We start from the raw sequence: 27,280 nt of genomic DNA, 5'->3' as shown, positions 1-27,280 counted from the left end.
CGGAGGTGTTAAATTGAGGTGGGTTCCATCGTTCAGTATGCCCTAAATACTTATTTTATTTATGATATCGGAAAAAATACCCAAAGTAGGTAGGTAAGCACTAAAATTTCTATAATTTTGTACAAGAATTTCGAAATTAAAGAACATTAATTTAGAGATCCTGGAAAAATGCTTGAAAAACGTAACTGTTTAAACCCCTTGACTTTGGTTTCAATGATATTTTTTTAATTCGTCGGGAAGCGTTTTTGTTGGAAAAGATACCTGGATAAAAAGGCATCTCAGAATTTCTTAAATTCTCTCATTTTTTTGGTGAGAAGCAAAAACTGATACATTTTCAACATTATGACAACGCGTACTACCTACCCACAGTCAAAAATAGAACTACCGACTATCATAAGACGCCATTTTGAAAACGTCTTTCGAATGTAAGATTCTGTCCTATTGCGAGTCTTGATTGGGTAGTTTTCGACTGTGACTCCCCCACCCATTCTACAGATAAGTTTGTAGCTAACTATAATTTTTGCCGAAATATAAGAAATATAAAAATATGGCAACACTGTCCCGCGTAGAGAGTTAGCAACACTAAGCTACAATGACAGTTGTCAGTTGAAAGTAATAAGAACGTCTTTGTCCTCGAGCTGATAAATACTTAGGCAGAATGGATGTAAAGCGCGAACCAGACGAATTCCAATCAGATGCAGAGCAGCAGCATTGGTTTGATGTACCCATAGAGAATGCAGACGCAACGGATGGCGATATCTACATAAAGCAAGAACGCACAGATGACGCCAACAGTATTATTGAGGTTAGTTTTTTTAAGACAAATTGTATCATACCTACGCCTAAAGATATTAAAAAAGATCATTTTAGACGTTAGTTCTGTTGTCCGTTTAGTCGAGGTTTCCGTTCAGTATTAAAAGGCGGTGCATTAGACTCAGCTTAGTTACTACAACAGCTATCTAGGGTTGGTTTGTATCGAAATATTAACACTTATTGGAATAATTACTATACGTCACTTGTAATTTTTACAGCACCTCTTTTGGCTGTGATACATTTTAGAGCCAGGGCGGGTATGTTAGAACTTGCGAGTCGTATGGTCGAAAACCGTGTGGTATGATAAGTTAGTATCGCGCGCTTCATACCGTATACGATAACACCTATTTTTGAAGCCACTTGCTACGGACTATTTTAACTCGCGAGTGACTAGTTGGCAACATCGCCAAAACTGAGAAAATCGGTGTCTATGGTACAAGATGAAACGTCAATATTTTTGTTGGTTATGTTTGTGTATATTTCCTACAATATTCGATTGATTTAGTATAATATGATATAGATATATGTACATAGAATATAACCTTACATAAATGCGAAACCATATAATATTATTACACTGTAAAACAAGATTTAACAAAATAAACACAGTGTCTTCAATAACATTTATTTTTATGTAGGTATTTATTCATTACAAACCATTATAAAACATTAACATAATTAATTGAACTCAAGATAACAGAGTATTAAGTAACATTGTGAATAGGTAATATAATAATTCGGCATCTTTATTGTTTATAAATTGGTAATGCCGTGTTCTTTCCGTCAGCGAACTCATTCATTTTGACGTTTTGATTTTCAAGGTCACTGTCACATACGAAACGAAATATCAAAATAAACATGGAAATCGGGAAATAGGTACATGAATTCACGTCCTTCGTCGTGCAAAAGTAGCAAAAGAATGGAGAGGTTTCAATTAAGTGATCTTAATTGAAATGAGGTAGGTGAGGTTATGTCCGTCTCAACATTATACCTACCTACGACTTTTTAATTCTCCATGGATATAATATTATAAACGTAATAATGTGTCAAAATATAACATACATCTTCTATGTCTTTGATTAATTTTAATCTATACAACCATATTCATTTTTTCGCATTGTAAACTCTTCACGCTTGTAGGTAGGTAGTAAAATTAAACTTAAGATACCTAATAAACCTATATGGCGTGAGAATTTGTAAAATATATCTCACAAGCTCTTTGTTTAATCGAAAATTACGTATAAATAGTGCATCACTGAGTGAAAAAGCATTTTGACATAAGTTAACATAATTATTTGATCTGTTTCGCGGATGATTACGTGATCCTAAAAGTGCCGCAAAAGTAACTATTTATGGGATTGACATATTTTACAATAATTGGGTGAACGATACAAATCTATAGCAATGCTTTGGCGAAATATAAAATAATAATATGTAGGTAATTATTCTCGCGAGCCCAATAATAAAATACTTACTATCTTTTCGCAGCCTAACCTTTCACTTTTATTTGACAGTTGAAAACTAAACTGCGTTATCGGCGCGAGACATCAGTGCGCATGCTCACATACTCAACTCGTATGGGGGACTATGGTCACGAGTGCCCTTTGGTATGGGCAATATTGTCGACACAGATTATGACTAATTCAGGTAGTGATAAGTTTCGACATGCCTTATTTCGATAACCTACGTCACTTTCGCGAATGACTACGATGTTTCACACGACTCGCAAGTTCTAACATAAGGCCCCAGTGATGTATATTTATTTATTTTTTATCGACTAAAAATGGCTATTATCTTTATAATAACTTTTTAAACATATTATATTGGTCGATATAATACAGTACCAACCTATATTTGAAGAAATAATAATATTTCAATCGAAATTAATAATACGGTAATACACCGTAATAATTTATACGTCAATTGAACTGGGAACTCTAAAAACGGAATACACTCCAGTTTAACTGACAGCTGTACTGAAACGGACACAGATCGGACAGCAAAATTGATGTTTAAAATCACCTAAACGAGGATTAAAATAGTACAATTGGCAAAGATCCAAAAATAACCGGGTTTTACATCACAACATAGATATAATATATCTATGTTGTGTATATTATAATATTATATTGATATGGAAGGGGTTCTTGGAAGTTTAATTTATTTAAAAACTTGCAGTTCTCTGCAGTGAGGAAAGTGTGCTGACAAAATCGATAGTGTTTTTTATTTACAGGTGTCACTGTAAAATGATATTTATATTAAAACATTTAATATACCTAGTAAAAAAAATTCAAAGCCTTGCGGTTCTTTTCGGAAAGAGTTAAAAAGTAGAGAAAAATCGACGAAGAGATGAAGTTATATGTGAGCCAACATTGTGGTATTACGATCTGCTTTTGATTTTCACTTTATTTAGTAATAAATCAAATGATGAACTGTTTATTCGTAAATAATTTTTTAAATCATCGGAATAGTTTTGAAGTACCTAATTCGTACCTAATGTCAGTCTTTAACGCAGATTTTTCGTTTTTTGTTATTTTGACTTAACCTTACACTTACGACTGCACAAGATACAGCTAGATTTCTTTTTTGTATATCCATTATAATATACAAATCAAGCGTGTACAGATGCCTTCTTGTATAAAAATAAAGCTAAACTAGTTCACGCGACAATCACACACTCCTGCTAAAACCATTGAATTGTTGTACGCTCCAACGACTTACAGGATCACGCGGTAATGAACTGTCATATTGACCTAATAAATTAACTAAGTTCTTCATGCATTAATATTTATTATTTTATACATTTAAAATAAATAAATACGACAATCAGAAGTCGGTTAAAATTCTATAACAGGTTACATTTCAATATATTATGTGTTGTTGTTTTAGAGACAAATAATTTTTTGAATTGATTTTAAGTATTGGCAACACAAATTAGCAGTCAGAAATCGCGATACCAAAATTGTCTGCCGAATGGTCCAACATCTGACGTTCGGTTTGATTTGTTTCGTTCAGTTTGCTTTATTTTGCTGGAAATAACGTTGATATCCGCAGTATAACAGTAACTAGGTACCAGTTCACGCGATTTACTCGAACCGGAAGTTAAAAACGAAGTGACATGAGACACTTATAAGCGCCGATTGTACAGTAAAAATTTCTTCTCATTATGCATAAAGTATAATTTTATTATCAACACTAATGTTTGCGTTAGTGTAAGTAAATACTCAAATATTACGAGTAGCTTCAACATAACACTGTAAGGTGCATGTTGGATATCATGCGTCAAGACTAAAAAGGTATTTTTCCTGAGACAAACAAAAGTACCTACGCGATGTGATCCTGCTAAACTGGTGAGATGAATTGGGCCGGATCATGGCCCCCACATCCTGAGCGGGCCCCCAGGCTAAGATCTGAGGCGGGCCCCCTACCTATCGCTAAGAATAAAGGCAATGGGATGCTCTCTACTTACCTTAATACCTCTATGGACGCTCTACAGAAGCGTATCCCAAATGGTGTAATGGTATACGCGGTAAAATTAATATATTTAGTGTTTTTTTTTTGTATATTATTTTAATACATCCATTTGAATTATTGAGTAGTTGGGCATCGATATACAATTAAAAATTGCATCGTCGAACCACAGACTTTGAAATAATAACGTTATCAAAGGAAAATAGTTCCGCAGGCGACTTTATTTTACGATGTGTGTTTGTCTCACTTATTTGGTTGACTTGCCACGCCGGGCCCCTCCTGAGCACGGGCCCCCAGGCTAGAGCCCTGTCAGCCCCTCCTTGTGGGGGCCATGGGCCGGACTATCTCTCGTTGAGATTACATTCATATGTCAAATGCAGTCATATATTGGCGGCCACTGATAGAAGAAGAAAGAGCTGTTTTACCGTTACATAATATTAATAATGTTGTTATTTTCAGAATCGTGAAATCGGTCTGACTAATATAAAATCTGAGAATTACGAAGAGGCAGTCGTCATGAACGTAGAATTTATTGACAACGCAATTCGCCAAACCGATAATCAGAATCCCCAATGTTCATCTGATCCACAATACAGGCCATTAGATCAGGTATGTTCAATTATAAAGTTAGTTTTTTTAACTCATTCAAGTCAAAATGGATGATTTGCTAGCGTTGTTTAATCGTGACTCTATTCATGTTGTTTTGCCAGTCTATACTAATCAATGATTAGTAGGATTAATAATATGAGTGATTAGTAATCATAAATGTCAAGTCAGGGCAGTGTTATAGATTAGTTTGACAGTTACCGTTTCGTAAGTTCTATTTTAACAAAAAAACAACCAATCCTTATAATATTTACTTGATAAAACACATTGCATGAATGCTATATGAAAGATTTTATTATTATTGAATTGAATAAACAAATCCTATTTTTTTTTAGATTTCTTATCGGCAATGTTTCACACATAAACCACTGGACATCGTAAGAAAACATACGGTTAACAATAGCCTGGCCATTAACAACATAACACCTGCATCCAATAAAATGGAAAATATAATACAGCATTCAGAGATAATTATAGATGAACAAAACGTTCAAGTTCTGAAATCATACTTGCCAAAAGTGGTTCGAATTGTCTTGAGAAGAGTTACACATTTTCCACGTAACTTTATTTGCAATGATTGTTATGGAGTGTTTGAATCTGTAAATCATCTAAATAGTCATTATATTTCATGCACCAAGTCTCAGCATCTTAAGTTATACAAAACACATATTGGTAAAAAATCACATCAATGTGATTTATGTTTTAAAATATTCTCTCGAAGTAGTCATCTTAAAAATCATAAAATGACACATACTAGTGAAAAACCACATCAATGCGATGTGTGTTTAAAAAAATTTGCTCAAATCAGTACTCTCAAAACACATAAAATGATACACACTGGTGAAAAACCACTACATTGCGATGTGTGTTTTAAAAAGTTCATTGCAAAAAAAGGTCTTAGACGACATAAATTGACACATATTGGTGAAAAACCACATCAGTGTGATGTGTGCTTTAAAAAATTTCTGCAAAATAGTTATCTCAAAATCCATAAAATGACACATTCTGGGGAAAAACCACATCAATGCAATGTGTGTTTTAAAAAGTTCATTGTAAATAATGATCTCAAAAGACATAAATTGACACATACTGGTGAAAAACCACATCAATGCGATGTGTGTTTAAAAAACTTTACTCAAATCAGTACTCTCAAAATACATAAAATGACACATACTGGTGAAAAACCACATCAATGCGACGTGTGTTTTAAAAAGTTCGTTACAAATAGTGATCTTAAAAGACATAAAAAGACACACATACTGATGAAAAACGACATCGTGAGTCTTGTTTCAAATCAAGTACCTATACAACATAATATCTAACTACCAATTTATTGCGGTAAAAATTGCTAAACCAAAACTAACAGGATACGTAGCTTCAAAAATTACGACACACTAAATGCAGCCGAATAACAAAATAAATATTTTTGGTCATTGAAACATCATAATAGTGATAGCACTTCAAGTATCACGGGCCAAAAAATGCGTCTCTTCTCGATAAAATGACGACCCAACCATTGCTATTAGGGATAATCCTCAACCTGACTAATGAATTCACAAACGAGTCAGAAAATACCGCAAGAAAAATGAAGTAATAATAGCAACACTATGTTTATTTTAAACCAATCAAAAACAAGGACCAACGCGATTGAATCGTTGCATGTAATTGCAAATAGTGTAAAAACGTTGGCGACGACGGTCGGCGTGGATCGTTGGATCGGGTTGGGTCTGCGCGTCTGTCAATGTAATTAAGCCATTAGAACGGCAGCTTTACGTCTACCGTTCTGCATCGCGCTCTAGGATCATAACAACTGGTTTATCAGAACTCTTTTTATAAACTTAGAATGATAAAACGTGGTCAGATAGATTATTTATGTATTATTTTCGATTGCCAGAATGTTTGTTGCATTTAAATTCGCTCATTAACACACCACACTTTTAAATGTTTATATAAATGCAACCGTAAAATACAATTAATTTTAACTAGTAGGCTCGATGTACCAGATATTTTATTTTTCTTTATTGCATTGATCCAATACATAATACTTATAGAGTCGATAAACAAACATATTTTGCGCCAAGATATATCAGCACTTGTATTGCAAAATTAAATTGAAGAATTCAGAGATGGGTCCTTTACTACCAAAGATTCCTCGACAGTTATCAGTGTGTTATACTACATACAACGAATTTATTTTAATTAACTATTTCTTTTATTCAACGAATAATTCACAAGATTTTAAGAATGTACCATTCTAAATCTTGAACATACATAATTTTGAAAAACACATATTCTTAATGTAAGATAAATTTAAAAAAAAAATGGATAGCTTGCACAACTTGACATGAAAAGGTGCTTCTTGGGCACAGCGGTTAAAGATAGCAAAATAAACTAATAGATAAAGAAGCAGACAAAATTACGCGATGTGATCGAGCTCGCTAAGCAGATGAAATAGTAATAGACTAGAGATGTCAACTGCTAAACAAATGCCGTCCTACAGTGGTACCCAAAAAGCGGAGCACTAAATGCCCACAGGTACACCCTTAAACCCACTGGATTCAAAGTGTTTGGAGAATGCACGTGACCGCAAAAAAACTAGGTACCAAAAAGGCTGGAGTTAGCTTTACTGCGTTTTGAGAAAAAACTTCAACCTGCTTCCAGCCAAATAGATTCTGGCTTCCTGGAAAGTAGATAAATACCATCTATCTATAGAATGAACACTGGAGACCTGCGAAATGTCGGTATGACTTGGAATTATGCTAAGAAACTTCAGAGCGACATGTATTCTTGAAGGCGCAGTGTGGTGTCTAGCTAACAAGGGAAAACAAAAAATATTTTTTAAAAATATTGCATTATGTCAATTACATAATAATTATATATAGTGTATAACTTGAAATGATTTTTATTTATATCGAATGTCATTACAGTAGGTAACTATGATCAAAACATTGTAGTTTGATTTGATATACCTCAAAAAAAATGTGCTGCACAAGAAAAAAAAAGATAATAGTGGTTTAAATGAAAACCACAGAAGAGATTTTGATGCAGAGTTTTGAATGTGAGTGTCATACGAAAATTAACTATACATTATAGACGCGCAATAGTGTGTTTTAACCTTCAATTATACCATTATTGAATGAGCGTCAGTGAATAAACCGAGAGTAGTCAGAATGAAGGACAAGCGTTTTCTCGACGCGTGTTTAAGTTGATCCCATATTCTTCCACACTCAAGATCGGTGGCCTCTTACTCCACACCAGTTAAGTGTTTCAGTTGCCACTATTTGAGTTATCTGTCAAAAACATGACCATAAAATAAATTTTTATAAAACCTGGATGGTACGAGTATCATTTAACAAATTCACATTTAATAAAAATAAAAAAGTTGTAGGTTTATCTCTCACTTAAAATATAATATGTATATATATATAAGTAGGTAATTAATATTATTCTTTTCAGTGTTTTTAGATACGTATTGATTAATTAAAACACAAAGGTAATCCTTGATTTTTTCTCATAAATTCTCAGAAAAAATATTTTGTAGTGTATATATAATATAACGTATGTATGCATGTTCAATATAATAAAGAATGTAACATTCTCAAATCTCGTGTCTTATTTGTTGAATAAAATAAATAGTTTATTGTCCCATATTTTCCGACACATTTCAATTCCCATTAAGTCTGTATTCCCTGATTAGCCCTTATCGACTTATAAAGTTGGCTAGGTATTTCATCAGCTTTAATAGGTATATAATGAGTCTTCTGAGGCTTGGGAGGTCATAATATAGATCGATCACTCCACGCAATAGCTGGTGAAAAGAGGGGACTATTTTTTTGATCTAATACGATAGTACTGATAAAACTACGAGGAAATTTAATATTAGAATTTCAGGGCACTAGGCAACCCAAAGCCTTGGAAAGGATACGTCAAAATTATTTGCGAACCATCATTATTAAATACATTCAGACATTGAAAAGTGTGCGAAAATTATTTTACAGTCATACGAGTGACAATAAATATTTCTACAAATAAAAATTTTAAATATGAAATGTATACCTACGCTGTTACCTGTAAATGTATTACGAAAAATAAGCCCACTGTTTCCGCCGTTATCTGCGTTGTCAATTGATATCATGTCACTAAGAGAAGAGGAATAAAAACGATTTAATAAAAATTGCTGTTTTAGACCATTCCGAAGTATTAATATTGTTCACTCCCAAGTCCAAATAACAGACGATAACCAGCATACCGGGAGAAGAAAGAGAATACATCTTTTTTGCTCTGACGGGAGATGGCAATAACTATGTGGGTTACAATGATGAATCTCATATTAATGTAGTTTCCTTGTGCGAACAGGTGCTACTTATTATGAATGGGATAGTGTGAATAAAAACGGTTAAAACCAAATAAGTTTGCGATTTTATTTATTAATGTATAAAATATATTACATATTGTCACTAAATACAGTTTTAACCAAGCTATCGTCATACTCAGCAGGTACCTTCCACTTGTCAAACGGCTAAAAATGTTGGGTTCATTTATTCAAAACAAAAACTTCCGTCGGCTGACATTTTATTTAGACAGAACTAAGTCCAATCTCTTTGGACATAACTAATATTACCATAACAAGGCAAACGTTTAATAATTAAGAGGAGCATGCATAGAACATTAAATAACACCAATAATTTACAGGCATGAACGAAGATACGATGACAGTTGTACATTTTTTTTTGTATTTAGTGACGTCATACGTATTACGATTTAATTAAGGAGATGTCTTTACCTACCAGCGTATCTATTCTGTACACCAGACTACTATCGGCTGATTTCTTTATTATTTAAAAGGCTTTTCACCAGATTGCGTCTTTTTGTGTTTTTCATGGTACCTGTCTGTATGAGTAATTTTGTTAATCACATTTCAATGGTTTTTCAACAGAATGTCTTTTTATGCAATTTCATTCTACCAGATTTTATGCACGAGTAATTACAATTTAAGTAGCTTTTCACCAGATTGAACCAGACGTTATGCTTGAGTAATTACATTTATCACATTATAACTTTACACCAGAATGACCCATTTTGTGTCTTTTCATGTTACCAGACAGTCTGCATGAGTAATTGCATATATCACAGTTAAATGGCTTTTCACCAGTATGAGTCATTTTATGTGTTTTCATGCTACCAGACGTCGTGCATGAATAATTGCATATGTCACATTTGAATGGTTTTTCACCAGAATGAGTCATTTTGTGTGTTTTCATGCCACTAGACTTTCTGCATGAGTAATTGCACTTATCACAGTTAAATGGCTTTTCGCCAGGATGGGTCATTTTGTGTTTTTTCATTTTACCTGAATGTCTGCATGAGTAATTGCATATATCACATTTAAATGGCGTTTCACCAGAACGAGTCATTTTGTGTGTTTTCATGTCACCTGATAGTTTGCATTAGTAATTGCATTTATCACAGTTAAATGGCATTTCACCAGTATGAGTCACTTTTTGTGTTTTCATGCTACTAGACGTCGTGCACGAGTAATTGCCTTTAACACAGTTAAATGGATTTTTACCAGAATGATTCATTTTGTGTGTTTTCATGTTACCTGAATATCTGCAGGAGTAATTGCATACATCACATTTAAATGGCTTTTCACCAGAATGACACATTGTGTGTCTTTTCATGTTACCTGACTGTCTGCATGAGTAATTGCATATATCACAGTTAAATGGCTTTTTACCAGAGTGAGTCATTTTGTGTGTTTTCATGATACCTGACTGTCTGCATGAGTAATTGCAGTTATCGCACTTGAATGGATTTTCATCAGAATATGTCAATTTGAATGATTTCACGACTTGGCCAGAACGAAACCTCGAACAATGACCATCGTCACATTTAACCAGCCCTGCAATGGAATCGGTCGTTTTCGCAATTGTTGTTTTATTTATCGCTTTGTGAAGCAACATCAGGTCGAACGAAGAAAAAAAAATCAAAACAAATACTGCACACAACATTTTGTTTATGAAACAATTTTGTTTCCAGTTGTATAACAGCCACTAATAATTTTGTGTTAACCATATTCGTTTGACAAATATCACGTTTACTATTGCGACAGGCGACATCTTTGTACCTTTCAACATATTCCCCGAGTTCTTTCTTAATGTCTTTTTCCTCAATGTGTAGGTCTTTGTTAGATGCTTGTGCTTCAGTCACGTCCCAGGACGATATGAGACTCGCAACGTTGGCCGGTACAGTGCTTCTAGCGATAGTCTAAAAAAACATCCAAAATTATTAATAAATTATGAAATTTTTAATTAACAGTTCATTATAAGTAAAATATCCAGGTAGAAACATTATACCTAGACATGGCAAACGTCAAATACTGTCGGGGAGATGATATCAGTAAGTGAAAACTCAATGGTTACACCAATGGTAAATGCATATTGATCATTCATTAATAATATATGGTTAAAATATTACGAGGTAAAGGAGCATATAAAAAACAAAATTTTAATTATTTTAAAAACACACCAGTGATGACCTATAAAAAAGTTGAACCGTCTCAATTCACCTATTGCGCGGAGCAGCGCCAACTTAATCAATAGAATAGAAATGGTCTGACAAGTCAACACGACAAGAACTCTATAGAACAGTGTAACGTTAAGTAAGCGTGCCGAAATTTCCCAAATAAAATCTTTCGACTGTGACGTGCCGAGCAGTCTTTAATTGAAAAAAAAAATGAAAAAGTAGTTTTTCAGAATTCTATTAAAAAGGGGTTAAAAATAACAATGAGAGAACTTGAAATCCTTTTTATTTATATACTGAATGATTAAATTTGTCCAACGATTGTCTCTTTTTTGAGCTGTGTCCAGTCTATTTCCATTTGAGGTTTTTAGCAAACTCTATTTATACATATAATATCAATTTATTTTTCAAGTATGTACTAAGTACAAATTATTATATTTTTTCAAGTGAAAACCATTTGACTTAATTTTATTCGAGGTAATCAGGCAAAAGGCATATCAGTGGAGTAAAAAGTGTAAAAAATGTACACTACCGTTCGATGATCCGGCATTTCGTTTGGGCTTAAGGTGAGTGCTCCGCCTAGCAGAGGCACCTAGTGGATAAGTATTAAGCTTTGAGATTGTTATAATTTATTATCAATTTAAACCTCAAAACATTATAACATTTTTATTAAAGTCAAAGATAAACTTGCAATTAAAAAATACTTGATAAAATTTGAATTCGTTCCGTGTTATATAAAAGAATATATAAATTTTAGTTATAGAATTCTTGTATTCAGTGAAAGTATTTTATAATAATTCATTGATAGTGTATTTTATATTTATTTTAAAAATCATAGATTTTTTTCTCAAAAATATAAATATGCAAAATATAGAAACAAGAAAATAACATACTAGCGCCTGTACACGTACATGAATTTACTTGCACTAGTAGTGTGTATTTTAAACTATTGCATTGATAACTATTTACACGTAAAAGTGCTGACTGTCTCTGCAAAATCATTTTTAAGCGTAAGCGAGACGCGATGTTGTCTTGTTCTTAGATAATCGGTAGACGTCAAAATATACTGTGCGGTGTATTTCATATTTCTTCTGGCAGGTTCGCCACCATCGTTTTACTGCGCATGCGCACCGCCATGCATGTACAAATATCGCATGCAATGTTGCACGATAATACGTGTTTACACGTACGTTTTATTGTTATGGCCGCGATAATACGTACTGTCAGCAGTAAATCCATGCACGTGTATACGGGGTATTATACTCTATCACAGTGGTTTCCAAACTTTACGTAACTACGCCTCCTTTTAAAAAAATGTCATCTAGGCGCCTCCCCCCTCCCTTTATTTCATCAAATATATTTTACAAAAAGTGGTTTTTTCTATTAAACGGGCTCGATAGATGGATTTCATTGCATCTAATACAGAAAATTCTGTTTCGCATAAATATGATGTTACTAATGGAAGCAATACCTACTTGCATTGCTTTTCTGGTCAAAGTATTATATTATTCTTCAGTTCGATTCGACGAAAATTGAACAAAGGTTTTTGTTTCCATATAGCATAAATATAAATTTTATATTATAAAATAAAATTCTACATGTGAATTATCATCAATCACACAATCACATCAAATTGTATCACACAGACATATATAATATTAGAAAATGCTAACAATATGTAACTGAAATAGCGCCGCAGGCGACTTTTTTTACTAATAGAATGAATTTGTAGCGTGTGTTTATCTTACTTAACTGGTCGTTCCGCAACGCCGGGCCTCCTCTTGTGGGGGCCATGCACAATAGTATAGAAATGAGGTATAATACAATAAAATTATTAGTCTCTATATCTTCATACAGGTTTGCCAACAACTTAACATTTATAGGACTGTTTTTTATGTAGTTTATAACGAGCTGCCGTTTTATGAACTATGCACTTAATGCAAACCTGTGGCTACATTGTTGTGTTAAACTTTTCGCGCTTTCCTTTGCAACAGTCCGCGCCTCCCCAGTTTGGAAATGGCTGCTCTATTAATCAGAATTACACAGTAATAAATAAATTAATATTATAAACGTTCCTACCTGTTCTACTGGCTTGCATTCGGAATATGAGCAACCCGGTTGTGAATCTTCATATTTGATTTGGGGTTTTGTGTCTTCTATAAATTCGTCCTTCAAATCAACTAGTTGAGGACCTGTCTCAGACTTTAGACTAGCAAGGTTAATGTCAGACCACTAAAAAACAAAAATAAAATTTCAAATGCCATTATTTTAATACGAGGGAGTTGCTTCTGTTTATAACCACAATGGTATCGATTCGAGAGAAGAAAAAAGTGGATAGGACTAAGGGAGGTTTTCATCTAGCAGTGGATCAACATCGGCGAATGATGAGGGTATCGATATGTAGCTATCAAACTAGTAAATACTATGGATTTATTATTGACTTGATTGATAAATATTTTGTTTGTGCCAAAACTGTATTGGGTACTAAATTATTTATTTTTTTGTCAACCATGTCCGATCCTAATAGGATCATATGGGGCTCCATACAGTTGAGGTTTGTATTAACAGATTTTGTTTTTACGAGAAATGGATGTCAGCCACTTGCTCAACCTATTAGGTCCACACTCTGACTCATACACAATATATAATAATATGTTTAGGTACTTGCCAGATTCAGGATTTGAACCTGGGACCCACGGCGTTATAGTCCAACGCTTAAACCGCGCGGCCGCCGTGGGTGTCTAATTGTGGGTACTTAATTAACTTTATGAAATATTGGTGCCAAAATAAGGACCATAAAAAATAGATAAACCATTTTTGAAAAGTAAATTAGATAATATACATCTTCAAAGTATGTAATGGCGTTATCTGACATGTCAATAGCACAGAACAGATTAGGAAATATAATTCAGATAGGCTATATCTCAATTTATTACATTTTGAAGAAGGAATTTGAATGTGTGACCTGCAAAAATGAAATACACATAATAGACGAAGAATAGTGTGTGTTGCAATTTAAATGAGCGTCAGTGCATAAACCGACAGCAGTTGTCAGAACGAAGGACAAGCTTAGAATGACGTATTCTTAACACGTGTTTAATTTTATCCCATATTCTTCTACATCCAAGATAAGTTGCCTATTATTCCACACCAGTTAGGTATTTCATATCCCACCAATTCTATGTTCCCTGGTTTAGGCTGTAAAAGTGTCACTCAATGCTGTTAAAATATGAGACGGTGACATACGAAGTCAGTGAAGAGGCCATAATTAGTTGTCCACAAAGCCTATGTAACCACTGTCAAAAAATAATGTAAACAAAGCAACGTGAGGTGGATAATCATTTTATTCAGCATTATGTTGATTATGATGGAGGGTATAAATATGAATTACAGTGAAACTAGTGACATAGGTAAATAAAGTAACAGGTGATTACCATATATATTAATTAGTTGGGCCAATTATGGTGGCTCTATGTTTCCCTATACATCCTCCACCTCAAATCCCAGCTATTGTCAGATATCGAATAACATTCAATTACCACATGAAAATGGGCGCGTGTAGGCTTATTACTGCTATACCGTCGTTTAATGAGTAATTTAAACATACAGACTGATTCAAAAAATAAAGTGCATACCACGAGCGTGTCCAGTGCAACCGTTGTGGAAGCCATAATTCTAACCGAGCCTCCGTGCAAACTCCGTTAATCAGACCACTTGTGTCGTGTTACCGGCACAGGGTGTTTCCTCATTTAGCATATCATTCATCAAAAGTGTACTGTGCTAGGACGAGAGAGCATGCACCAAAGACCAGCTTAAACCAGACAACAGAACATCATAAAAGATCAGTGTTTGGCAGCCTACGTGTAACCGCCCCCTTTCAGCATCCACATCCACCATCACAATCATTCCGCTAATCAATTACAGTCCAGTATGAAAAACGCAACCATATAATATATTTCATACAACTCCGAAGTGTTTGAATTAACAAATAGATAGTAGGTAGCAATAACACAATGAGAATGGAACGTACCTGTGAATCGTTATTGAACATTGACGAATCCGAGCATTTACTAAACTCTTGGAAGGCTTGTGCTCGAAGGAGAGCCACTTCATCATGATCAAAAACTTTTTTGAAGAGAAAAATGCATAACATACATCGCATACAAAACTATAGCGATAAAAGGAAGCCCTTGTCAATTTTAAACAGACTTCTTTTTCGGAAGCATTCACTATTTCCTGCTTAATGTCATGTTCGTGTATTATAATTGCATCGTACGGCATTGCGGCTTGTATCTCAGGAATGTCGTGTGCTTCGTGCTGAAAAAAATGAAAAGAATGCTCCTTGAATTATTTTATTATGAATATTGTCATAAATTATGTAGATATAAATTTCTATTATGAATGATCTGATATTTTTACCTATAAGTATCGGAAAAGGTTATCATCAATATGCCTACCTATATGTCAGTAGTCTTTGTCAACGTTACTTGTTAGCAAGAATCAAGACTAATATTAATACTATCGACCGAAGACACTTGGATTCAGGTTTTGTACTATCCCATTTGAGTCTTTTTTTGCGACCCGGTCAGTGTGTATTTATCTTTTGGTGAGTACACATAGTGCCTGAAGATGCCAATAAGCGAAACCCGGGTCGCAAAAAACGGCTCAAATAAAATAGTACAAAAACCTAAAGCCATTAGAATTCGTTACCAATTAACTGTTCACCATCCCCAGTACCCATAACACACAATGATGGCACGCATAGCAATATTGCAGATATGTTTATGTACTGCGTTTTGAAAATTAGCGAACGTCAAAATGCTCTTAGCGGTGTTGTTATTTTTCCGGCAGGTTAACCACTGTCGTTCTACTGCGCAAGCGCAAAATTCGCATAAGTTCGAACGGTCGCGTGAAAATTTAGAAGCTGCTGAATTTTTTTAATATTAAATTTGTACTTATAGAATCTTGCAACTTGCACGATAATATGGTTTGGTATGGCCGCGATAATACGTACAACCTGCAGTAAATCCATGCACGTGTAAACGGGGTATAATAATTTCCCGGAACCCATTATTTTTGGACCACAGTGACACTTAACTACAACAACGATTTGGATTAGGTAATATGAATAGAATGTTCCAGTAAACATTTCTGACTATTTAACAATTCATTTCTGATGAGTTGACGTTTACTTATATGTTCCAGCAAGCATCTGACAATCCATGACTATCAAAGTCAAAATGATAAATGTAAAAAACACGACCTAAAAACTATATTCAGTTATTATTTTCATAAGCTGGGACCCACAACATTATAAACCGACGCATAAGCCTCTCGGCCATCGTTAGGTGCCACGAAGCATTAATATTATTTTCTACATTTAAAATCAATGAATTCGACAATTAAATGTGTGTCCTTGTACCTAGACGACGGGCTATACCGCAGGCTAGAATCTCATGATACACATCCCAAGGTGACATTTCAGTCAATGTGTTGCTGCTTTAGAGACAAAGTATTATTGAATTAAATTTAAGATACTGGCAAAACTGATGATTAGTAAAGTTGTCGAAAATCGCGTCCTCGTAAAATATCTGTCAAATCGTTCAAATCGAACCATCCGATTTCATTTGTTTGGTTTGAAATGGTGATGAAATGCGATGAAATATACCTACAATAAAAACGAACTAACGTCTATATACTTTCTACAAATTTATTATTAATAATTTAGGTACCTATATGCAAAAACTAACCTCAAAAATGCACGTGGCTTCGTCAGCATTCTCTTGCTTTATATTGGTGTTGGCGTCTGATTCTGGTTTGCTTGTATTTTGCACATTACAATAAGATTCGAGGTCACATATTTCGCTTTTTACGTCCATTTTTGTGTTTGAAGTGAGAATAAGCTCAGGATTGTCGGGACAGAACACAATTTGGCAGCCGTGAAATGACAATATGCTACAGTGTTGCCATCTTTTTGTAACCGAATTATAAGAACACAATCCAAGAAATTATAGTACCTACGTGTTGTCATTTTAGCTGTTTGATAATATAGTATATTTGATAATTTGACATATCATAAGAACCTTTTTTCATTTAAGTTACTCTTCGGATCAAAAATGCTAACCGGTAAATTTAAAAAAATATATTAAAAATCAATATTTTTTTACCTCTTTCGAACAAATTCGTTGTAAATAATTAGGATGACTTACATTGGAAGGTATCTAGTGGCTGTAGATTCAAGAATCGTCGGGCATCGTATTTGAAAAAAAAAACACATAAGAATTGTATTTTTATAGAAGGTAGGTACCTACTTATATTAGGTAGGTACCTGGGAGGTGTATTGAATAATTAATTTTATTTCTTTGATCCTGACCAGTTTAGGTAGGTAGGTACCTAACACAAAAAAATTAAAGCTTGCTCAATATTCGAAGGATAATAAATATTAAATAAAATTAAATTATAGATCTTATACGTGCGATCCGATTCTCGGTTCAAATTAATATGAACACATTGGATAACTAATCTGGCTTTAGTTTGCAAAATGCCTAAAGGCTCGATGACATTGAGCTACTTTACACGCTGCTTGTTTGCGAACTTACAATCTGCTCGTAAACTCACCCAGTGTCATCATAGACAAGCTAACAAGCATAATTATTATAAACAATCTTGCGAGAAAAGTTGACATTTATTACTCGCTAACGTGTGGGCCTACTGCGTCTTCGCAGTGGAGCGATGGTAGCGACCTGCGGAAGACTGCGACAGCGGAAAAAATAATTTGACAATGAACAAGATAGGTCATAATTTATACCAAAAAATATAAGTAACACACTTATTTTTAGAAAAATGTACATAGCATTGATAACGACTATGTTCCGGCTCGTCCATTTCGACCGCTGCAGCGAATGGAAAGTTTTGTGAGTCATCATCACAATCGCAGTAGCTGAATCGCCTGCTTTTAAATTTTCCAATAAACAGCTTGTAAAGTAGCTCAATGTCATTGACGGTTTACTGGTTATCACGTCAGTGGGAAAGAGGACCATTTACCTGGATCACTCAATGTTAAAACTCCAACTTTTTTTGGGTGCGTTCATTTGTGCACGATTTGTTTTCGTTAGTGCACCTATAATAACCGAAAAAATCCAATTTCAAATTGGGTGTTCCAGCTAAAGAACGTTGGGTCCCCAATGTTGAAATTTCATTTTTTTTTGAGTGCGTTCATTTGTGCATCGCTACTGCACGTTTGTGCACGCACATTAAGGGAGTTATTCGAATTTCAATTTGTGTGACCCAGCTAATTGCTGGATACTTGTGTTACTAAGCTTGGGTTTTTTCTTAATTTTAAATTGTTAACACTTGTCGGTTGGTAGTGAACGTTAGTGCACGATTATGTTTTGCTTTTTCACTTATATTCAGTGCGCTATTTAATTTTTAAGTTTTTGTGTAAAACCTGACTGCGTGGGTTTCAAAAAAATTTTTAGTGAAATCTCTTTTCGCATAGCTAGTGTACGATTCTGCATATTTTGTTATTTTTTTTCTCATACTATTATAGTGCGTGAGTTATTCGATATTGAATATTTGATACGACACAGTGTTGCCAACCGTACTATAATTATAGTATTTGTAATATAATTTTTGTCTGCGTACTATATACGATATAAAAAAGGTATAGTACGCCCAAAATAGGTACTATAATTTTGACTATCGGAAAAAATATGTAAAAAGTACTAAAATTTCGATATTTTCGTTCGATACATTGGTGCAAAGTACTATAATTTCGCAATATAACATAATTTGGAAAACTTGGAAAAAAAATGCTCGAAAAACGTAAGAAAATCCCAGCATTTTTGGTCGGAAGAGGTACCTATCTAAATAAAAAGGGGTCTCGGAGTTTCTCAAATTCTGCGTTATTTTTTTTTCTGAAAAACAAAAAACCTATACATTTTCAACAGATGACATCGCGTACTATATTTTTTCCCCAAATACTATAATTTTTGAGGCTCTGTACTATAATTCCACTTTGAAAAGATGGCAACACTTCGCCTGCCAAATTGTGTTTTGTCCACTGCCATCTACAGTCGGCTAAAAGTATATTAGTCTACGAGTCGGCTTGTCGGCTATGGAAAAGTATATTAGTCTATGGCTATGGTCTGTCGCGATAGTCTTTGGCTTATTCTCAAATTCAAACACGTAAAATGGACGTAAAACGTGAAATACCTGAGCTGGAATCTTATATAAAAGATCATAACTATTGCTCTAATGTGAAACATACAAGCAAACCAGACGCCAACACCAATATAAAGCAAGAGAATGCCGATGCTGCCACGTGCATTTTTGAGGTTAGCTTGTTATTACAAATTATTAATAATTGTAGAATGCATGTAGGCCTTAGTTCGTTTTTTGTAGGTACCTATGTTACATAGTATTTCAAACCGAATCAATGAAATCGGATGGTTGGATTTGACAGACATATACTCGGGAAAGCGATTTCCGACAACTAATATTTAGTTTTGCCAAAACCCAAAGTTAATTCAATAATAAATTAATTTGTGTCTAAAACAGCAACTCGTTGACTGAAATGGCAACTTGAAATGAGTACTTATTATAAAATTTTAACTTGCTATACCTAGCTCGTCGTCTACAAGGGCACACATTTAATTGTCGAGTTCATTTATTTAAAATATAAACAATGCTTCATGGCACCCATCGATGGCCGAGAGGCTTACGCGTCGGTTTATAATGTAGGTTGTAAGGCGACCCGGTTTACGATAATAATAAATGAATATCGTTTTTAGGTTAGGTCGTGTCTTGACATTACATTTATCACTGACTTTGATGGTCATGAATGGTCAGATGCTTGCTGGAACCAAATGTCAACTCGTCAGAAAAGGGTTGTTAAATTAATAGCCATAAACGTTTACTGAAACATACTATTCATATTACCTACTCTACATCGTTGTTGTGATTAAGGCGTCACTGTAATTCAAAAATAAGCAGGTTTGTTAGGTTATGGGTTATTTTTCATTAAGTTGTGTAAGGTTTTTGGTATGTATTCGTACCTACCTATCAAAACACCTTAACCACAATGGCGATACTGCAGGTTACTATAAAATTACGGTTTTTTCACTTATTTATAATATCACGCTGATTGATAGCATTGCTAATTTACGCATAATATATCTACAGTATATTGAATGAACATTTGCATAAGATAGTACATCTAGGAACAAAATTAATTCGCTTCATTTTTTCAGCACGGAGCACATGACAATCGTGAGATACAAGCCGCAATGCCGTACAATGCAATTACAATACAAGAACATAACATTAAGCAAGAAATAATGAATGCTCCCAAAAAAGAAATCTCTTTAAAATTGACACGAGCTTCATTTTATCACAATAATTTTGTGTGCGATGTATGTTATGCATTTTTCTCTTCAAAAAAGATTCTGACCTATCACAAGTGTATACATGACGCATGTCTGACTGATAATAAAGTAGACCTTCTTCAAGCGCAAGCCTTTCAAGAGTTTGGCGAATATTCGGAAGCGTCAATGTTGAATAACGATTCACAAGTACGTTCCATTGTCATTGTATTATTGCTACCTACTATAAATATTTTTGTTAATTCAAACACTTGGGAATTGTACGAAATATACTATATGGTTGCACTTTTCATAGTGGATTGTAATTGATTGGTGGATATGGATGCTGGGGGGGTGTTACACGAGATTCTTGACTTAATAGGTGGGTAATAAAGTTTTACCTAGGTAGTGAGTAGGTAGTAAGTGAGTATTAATTTTATTCGTCATCTCAGTGTGTATATACATTTTAGTGAGGGCACATAAAGCCCAAAGATACCGAAAGGCGAAACCTGGGTTGCAAAAAACGACGAAAACGGAGTGCAAAACTTAAATCCATTAGAATTTAGACCAGTAGGTAGTGTTTGTTTTGGTTGAGAATTACTGAGAATATCTATGGTAATATATGTACTTCATTAATGTAAATAAGAAGAAAAATCTATGAACTAACACTCCACTTGTTGAGTCCGTCACGAGATGTGGGTATTGTTATTGTCACGAGTTCTTCAATCGACATTGTACATCCGTTATTCCACTCGAATCAAGTCTCACTGCATTCTTATAATTAATCTCTTGATCATATAGATCTCACGTATCTCGCGATTATAATCTCACGTCATCATCCAATCCATATTCTTGTATCAATCAATAAACCCTCATCTCAACAACCAAGCAACAATGACTCTCTCCTCATCTACCTCCAACATCAGCATACCTCCAAATACAGTTTTGGAACAAACTAAATTTTTAACAAACAGCCCCATGTCAGGAATAAATCCATACTTACGTATGTCAAGTTTAATCGCTACATAATGATAATATCAATACCATAATCATCATTAGCAGGTATCGATCCATCACAGGATGAAGGCCTCCCCTTGCCCCCTTCCCACTCTTCTCTTCAGTCGAATCAGTACCATTTTAATTATAAACAAAACTAACTCCCTCATACTAAAATAATGGCGTTTAAAATTTAATTGTATATTTTGCAGTGGCCTGAAATTAACCGTGCTAATGTAAAGTGTGAGACAGATTCTGAACCAGTTAATTCGAAGGACGAATTTATAGAAGATACAAAACCACAAATCAAATATGAAGATTCACAACCCGGTTGCTCATATTCCGAATGCAAGCCAGTAGAACAGGTAGGAACGTTGATAATATTAATTCATTTATCACTATATAATTGAGATTATGATACCCCGTATACACGTGCATGGATAAACTGCTGACAGTACATATTATCGCGGTTATAACAAGAAAATGGACGTGTAAACACGTATTATCGTGCAAGATTGCATGTAATTTATTGGTGCTTGCATGACTGTGCGCATGCGCAGTGGAACGATAGTGGCGAACCTGCCGAAAAAAATACGAACTACATCACACAAAATATTTTGATGTCTACCGATTATCTACGAACTTGTCCGAATGACATCGCGTCTCGCTTACGCTTGAAGTATGATTTTGCAGAGACAGTCAGCACTTTTAACGTGTAAATAGTTATTATTGCGATAGTTTGAAATACACATTGTTTATACAAGTAAATCCATGCACGTGTACAGGCGCTAGTATGTTATTTTCTTTTATACTGCCAATTACGGTAACACGTGAGCGTAGTAGACAGGGTAGTTTCATTGGGGTAGATCGTTAAAAAAATTCTCTATTGACTAACAGCTTCCCTCGTGTGTATTTATAACGATTAGATTTTTCATTCATAGATACCTGTTCGAGTTTTGACGCGTATCGGTGCTGGAAGGTATCCCGTCAACAGCAGTAGGAAAACGACAAAGCGACCATCGTTTCCCATGTCTGTTACCGCAACCCCGCATGCGTATTACCGACAACTGCCAGGAGGCCAATCCCCGAATGAAGCATGGTCGAAGTGAGTAGCAAACCTGCTTCATAATGCGATAGCATAAGCGTATTGCTTCTCCATATGTCCAATAATAGAACGTAATAATTGCCAAAAATCGGGTGTACATATATGATCGCCTAAGAGTTTGCATTATATTTTTGTCTATGCCTTCATATGACGGCTATTTCGCGCGCGCAAAAACTTTTATAAGAACAGATACGTCGGTAAGTCAGATTTTATTTCAGATATACTGTGTCTCTTTTATAAAATAATATGTATGAATCATACTAAAAGTGTATTTATTTATTCCTTTACAGAATTAACAAAATGTCAATGGCCAATAGGTATCAGATGGAGCTGTTAGTGGACTTCATGGAAAGTAAGTACATAAAAGTTTTTATTCAATTTGGATATATTGTAAACATATCTCGTATACTCGTAAGAAATGTAGCCTACTAAAATAACGCCAACATGTGGAGTTAACACAGTTCGAGACGTAGCCTGTATAATTATTATGACATATTTATATGGTTAAAAGTGTTTAATTTGTGATGGCGAATTGTGTAATGACCTCGTTTTTTGAGACTAAAAACCAAACCATAACCTACTGTAACTCAAACCAGCTTAACCGCAATGATATCGAATACTATAAAATTACCCTATTTTCCTTAGTGCATCCTGACCTCGTCGCCGGAAGGCTTACCGGGCAGTTCACCAGCCTCGACATGGAGAGGTTGTGGAGAGAACTGTCGGAGCAATTAAATGCTTGTTTGGGCGGTGCTACGAAATCCCACAGACGGTGGAAAAAGGTGATTTACTATTTATTACTAGTATTGGTAAAAATTATTATTTATTTAAATATAATAGACTGTGTCAACAACCTATCCAATATTATTTTACAAAATATCTTACTCTCCACATAAATCCACCATAGGTAGCTATAGATAGCAAGTTCAAGTAAGAAATGTTTTCATAAATTAAACCACATCTTTTGAAAGCATCCCAAATGTCACTGCTGTAAATAGTACTAGATCGTTAGTAATATTGTTGAAATTGAAAATTTCTAATTATTATTGTTTACAGGTATGGCAAGACACGAGGCGGAACACGCGGGCCAAAATGGCCAAAATCCTGATCTCCCAGAGGAAGACAGGAGGCGGCCCGCCCTGTAGAATCCGGCTGTCTGCTCTCCAGCAGCGAATTATGGCTCTAATAGTGCCATTTACAGTTACTGGGGAGCAAGGTAGACAGGGCAATTACACTGGGGGGGTAGGTCATTCATGTAATTCTATATTGATTAACAGTATAAAAGGGTTCACCCGTCGCATGTTTACTTATGGTGATAACATTTAATTCACAGGTACCACATGAAATTTTGGGTCGCGTCTGTGTCAACGTCGCGTCAACGTCGGAGCCCCAGCGGTGGATCAACCAACCCAGCACCAGCAGCATGGAGGTGGCACTCACCGCAACCCCTCTTACTGTACCTACATATTCAGAATCATCATCAGATGCAGATATGATGACAACCCCCGAATGTGCAATTTCTGCGACACCACGGCTCACGGCTCAAACTGTTGCACTGGAAGACAGTGCTGCTTTCACAAGAGCCCATGCTGCTACAAGTGAAGGCAGTGCTGTCTTCCCAGCAACAGTGAGAGCCCGCAGGCTCTCGTTGTCACAAACTTCTGTGGCAACGCAGACAATGGGTCCGGTGCCCGTGTTGAATGCCGCCGTAGAGTTGCTGACCATCAACGTTGCTGCGCTCAGGTCTGACATGGTGGCTCTCGGCATTGCAACCAGGTCAGACACGCAGGCTCTGATCAATGCAGCCAAGTCAGAGACTGCGGCTCTGATCGGTGCAGCCAAGTCAGAGACTGCGGCTCTGATCGGTGCAGCCAAGTCAGAGTTGAGCGCACTAATATTAATGCTAGGTGCAAAAATTGACAATCTCGGCTATGCACCGTAATCGCTTCTTTGGGGTGGTTGTTGCTATTTCGGGGGTTTCACTGAATCATAATTACCGTGTTGAGCCGAATATAAAATAAAATTTTACAGCATCGTGTACATCAGTATAAGTGATCCTTGTTACATTTTAAACGATGTATGATTTCACCCTTTTACAATCTACTGTGAAACATTATTTTATATTTGTCTCAAAACAGTTTTTTCATGTAAATACTCAAAAGAAATCCATTTCAAAGTATACATTCATGTCAGTATCCTTATGAAAAACCAATAATTTGTCTAGTTCTGTTTCAATGCAGTGATTTATTTAAATGGAATTGTTTAACCCTTAGACTGCGTATGGCATGTAAACATGCCATAGACTTTATCTCGTATTTTTGACCAAACTAGAAGAGACACTTGTGGATAATATGCTTTAAAAATTAGTTCAAACCTTTAGGTAGACATATCAGGCAACAGATCATAAAAATGTCAAGTAAAACACAAGGAAATATATTTTTGAAAAGAACACTCGTTATTCAGTCGTTTGAATCGCGCGCCATTGCGAAGACGGGTGTACTAGTTGCGTCACCAGGGTTATCAAAACAAAACATTGGTCATGCATCGAAAAGTGTGCATCGATAATATTTTTATTTACCTTTTAATTAATTATTATGATTACGTTAGTGTTATGTATTTTTTCTTAGTGATTTGTGATCTCGATAGAAACATTTTGAAGATTTGTTTTTAGTATTTTTTGTCATTATAAATATAAGTGAAATAATTATTTCACCCACCAAAATGTCACTACCACATAATATTATCGAAGAAATAATGCTGGAAAATATTTTATCGATGCACAGCTCTCCAGTAAATATGTTTGGCTTTGTTCATTGTTCCATATTTGATATTTACATTATTATAATGGGTAATAATTTTTATTGTTTATGTGCCACGAAACTGTGTTAGCTCTGTTCACATGCTCATATTATGCCTGGCGATTATTCGACAGGCCCTTTGTACAATGAAAAAGACGACGGCGCCTCATAAATTATATTATAATAAAATAATAATATTTTAGCAGTGCGGTAATTATTTTTAGTGTTTTATTCTCCAAAACATCCTAATGAATAAGTGGATGACATTATTTTATGGCGACGAAAATAAATATAGCTTCAGAATTTGAAACGGTAATAAAATTTGAGTTTACGACTTACTAAATGCGATAAGCGATAACCCACTGATTATTCCACAAGTGATTTAGTAATATATCTGTCATAGACCGTAACCAACTACGGCAGCATGTACTCAACACAGCCCTGTGTATGACAAATACAAACGCGGCGTATTTGCTCGGTAGTATGTGTTGAAACCGTCTATGTGAAGAGTGGACGGCCGCCATTTTGAACGCGCGGTCAAAGCTTGGATATTTTTTAGCGTCTTCACTTTCTTCGATTTATTTTAGTGAGAATGTAACGAATATAGTTTATTTCTTGGTGCATTTGGAATAACTGATATATAGTTCATCTAGTAATCTATTTTTTAATTTTGGAATCGATCTGTTTTAGCTGTAGTGACCGTTTTAACAGATCACTTGACTGAAAATAAATTCCCGCGAAAATGGCTCGCAGCGAAAGGGTTAATGAGTATTTATGTGTGTCTGCATCTGTGATTTTTCCAGCCTTATATTGTTTGTTATTATTATAATAAGTGTCTTGAAAATTTGCAAATTTTATGCAAACCCATATTAAATTTCATATTTTGTGCGTATAATTACTATGTATAATTAGTCTATAAAATATTTCTAAGGAATTGTTTAAAGAGTGTTTATGTGTGCCTGCATAGTGTATTTTGTTTGATATTATAATAAGTATCTTGAAAATGCAAATTTTACGCAAAACTATATTAAATTTAGTGAATTGTGCTATTGATTGTGTACATAAATCATTTTTTGAGACAGGATGAAATAAAATTCCAAAGTATATGAAATAATCATTTTTTTTATTGCTTTCATATTTCACAAGAATATTCAAATATTCTAATATTAACATAGAGTAACAGAATCATAGTTTTGATTTTTAAGTATGTGTCCGATGCATATCGTCGTCAAGATATGAAAACCTCATAACTTCACAGTTTTTTTACTTATTTTATTTTTGATGAGCTATTGAGGCGTCTTAACTCATGTGGTATTTATTTATAGTTACTGATAGATACTTCGCTGCCTTATTTCCAGGTTATTCTATATCACATTTTTTAGCAAAATGGCTTTTTGATTGATTCGAAGTGACATAGAACAACCTGGAACTGATAAGATATTTGATAGATATCAACACGCTCCATCGTCTGGTAAAACAAGCGTCGTCAAATTTATTATAATTCCTCCATAATTTTATGATATCATTACGTGTTAAGTCGATATTGAATATATTATTACTGGAAAAACGCTATAAATAACTATAACGCTTTTGTAAATCAATATCTA

At 34.6% G+C, this 27,280-nt stretch overlaps 1 protein-coding gene and 1 long non-coding RNA gene across 3 annotated transcripts; one reads left to right on the top strand and one right to left on the bottom strand.

Moving 5' to 3' along the window:
• The first annotated feature begins 561 nt into the window (after positions 1-561).
• Positions 562-26,877, top strand: LOC147074162 (uncharacterized). Of its 2 annotated transcripts, none has more exons than XM_085944012.1 (9): positions 562-805; positions 4,744-4,893; positions 21,983-22,135; positions 22,712-22,875; positions 23,166-23,227; positions 23,521-23,657; positions 23,932-24,117; positions 24,209-25,135; positions 26,433-26,877. In XM_085944012.1, the coding sequence occupies exons 1-8, from the start codon at positions 659-661 to the stop codon at positions 24,815-24,817; spliced, it is 1,608 nt and encodes a 535-aa protein (XP_085800138.1). In that variant the 5' UTR covers positions 562-658; the 3' UTR covers positions 24,818-25,135; positions 26,433-26,877. The 2 variants fall into 2 exon arrangements, with proteins under 2 accessions (XP_085800138.1, XP_085800137.1); XM_085944011.1 differs by lacking the exons at positions 562-805; positions 4,744-4,893 and adding exons at positions 19,551-19,748; positions 20,664-20,984.
• Positions 9,299-17,377, bottom strand: LOC147074163 (uncharacterized). Its single transcript, XR_015070269.1, has 4 exons — positions 17,163-17,377; positions 15,443-15,729; positions 13,492-13,644; positions 9,299-11,157 (listed from the first exon to the last, which is right to left on the bottom strand). It is a non-coding gene; the product is annotated as an uncharacterized LOC147074163 (long non-coding RNA).
• Positions 26,878-27,280: the final 403 nt, after the last annotated feature.

Source organism: Rhyacophila brunnea, unplaced genomic scaffold (assembly GCF_057557595.1).
Source record: "Rhyacophila brunnea isolate RB1 unplaced genomic scaffold, BYU_Rbru_1.0 scaffold_16, whole genome shotgun sequence".
Classification (NCBI taxonomy): Eukaryota; Metazoa; Arthropoda; class Insecta; order Trichoptera; family Rhyacophilidae; genus Rhyacophila; species Rhyacophila brunnea.
Note: the sequence above shows the minus strand (reverse complement) of the source record. Positions and strands in the feature narration are given on the sequence as shown.

What these genes read in the sequence shown, in the direction of transcription:
- LOC147074162 (XM_085944011.1), top strand. Translation starts at nt 19,605, where the DNA reads ATGGACGTAAAACGTGAAATACCTGAGCTGGAATCTTATATAAAAGAT. An exon ending in CTGCCACGTGCATTTTTGAG is followed by an intron (nt 19,749 to 20,663) that starts GTTAGCTTGTTA and finishes TCATTTTTTCAG; the next exon opens with CACGGAGCACATGACAATCG. An exon ending in GTTAGTGGACTTCATGGAAA is followed by an intron (nt 23,228 to 23,520) that starts GTAAGTACATAA and finishes TATTTTCCTTAG; the next exon opens with TGCATCCTGACCTCGTCGCC.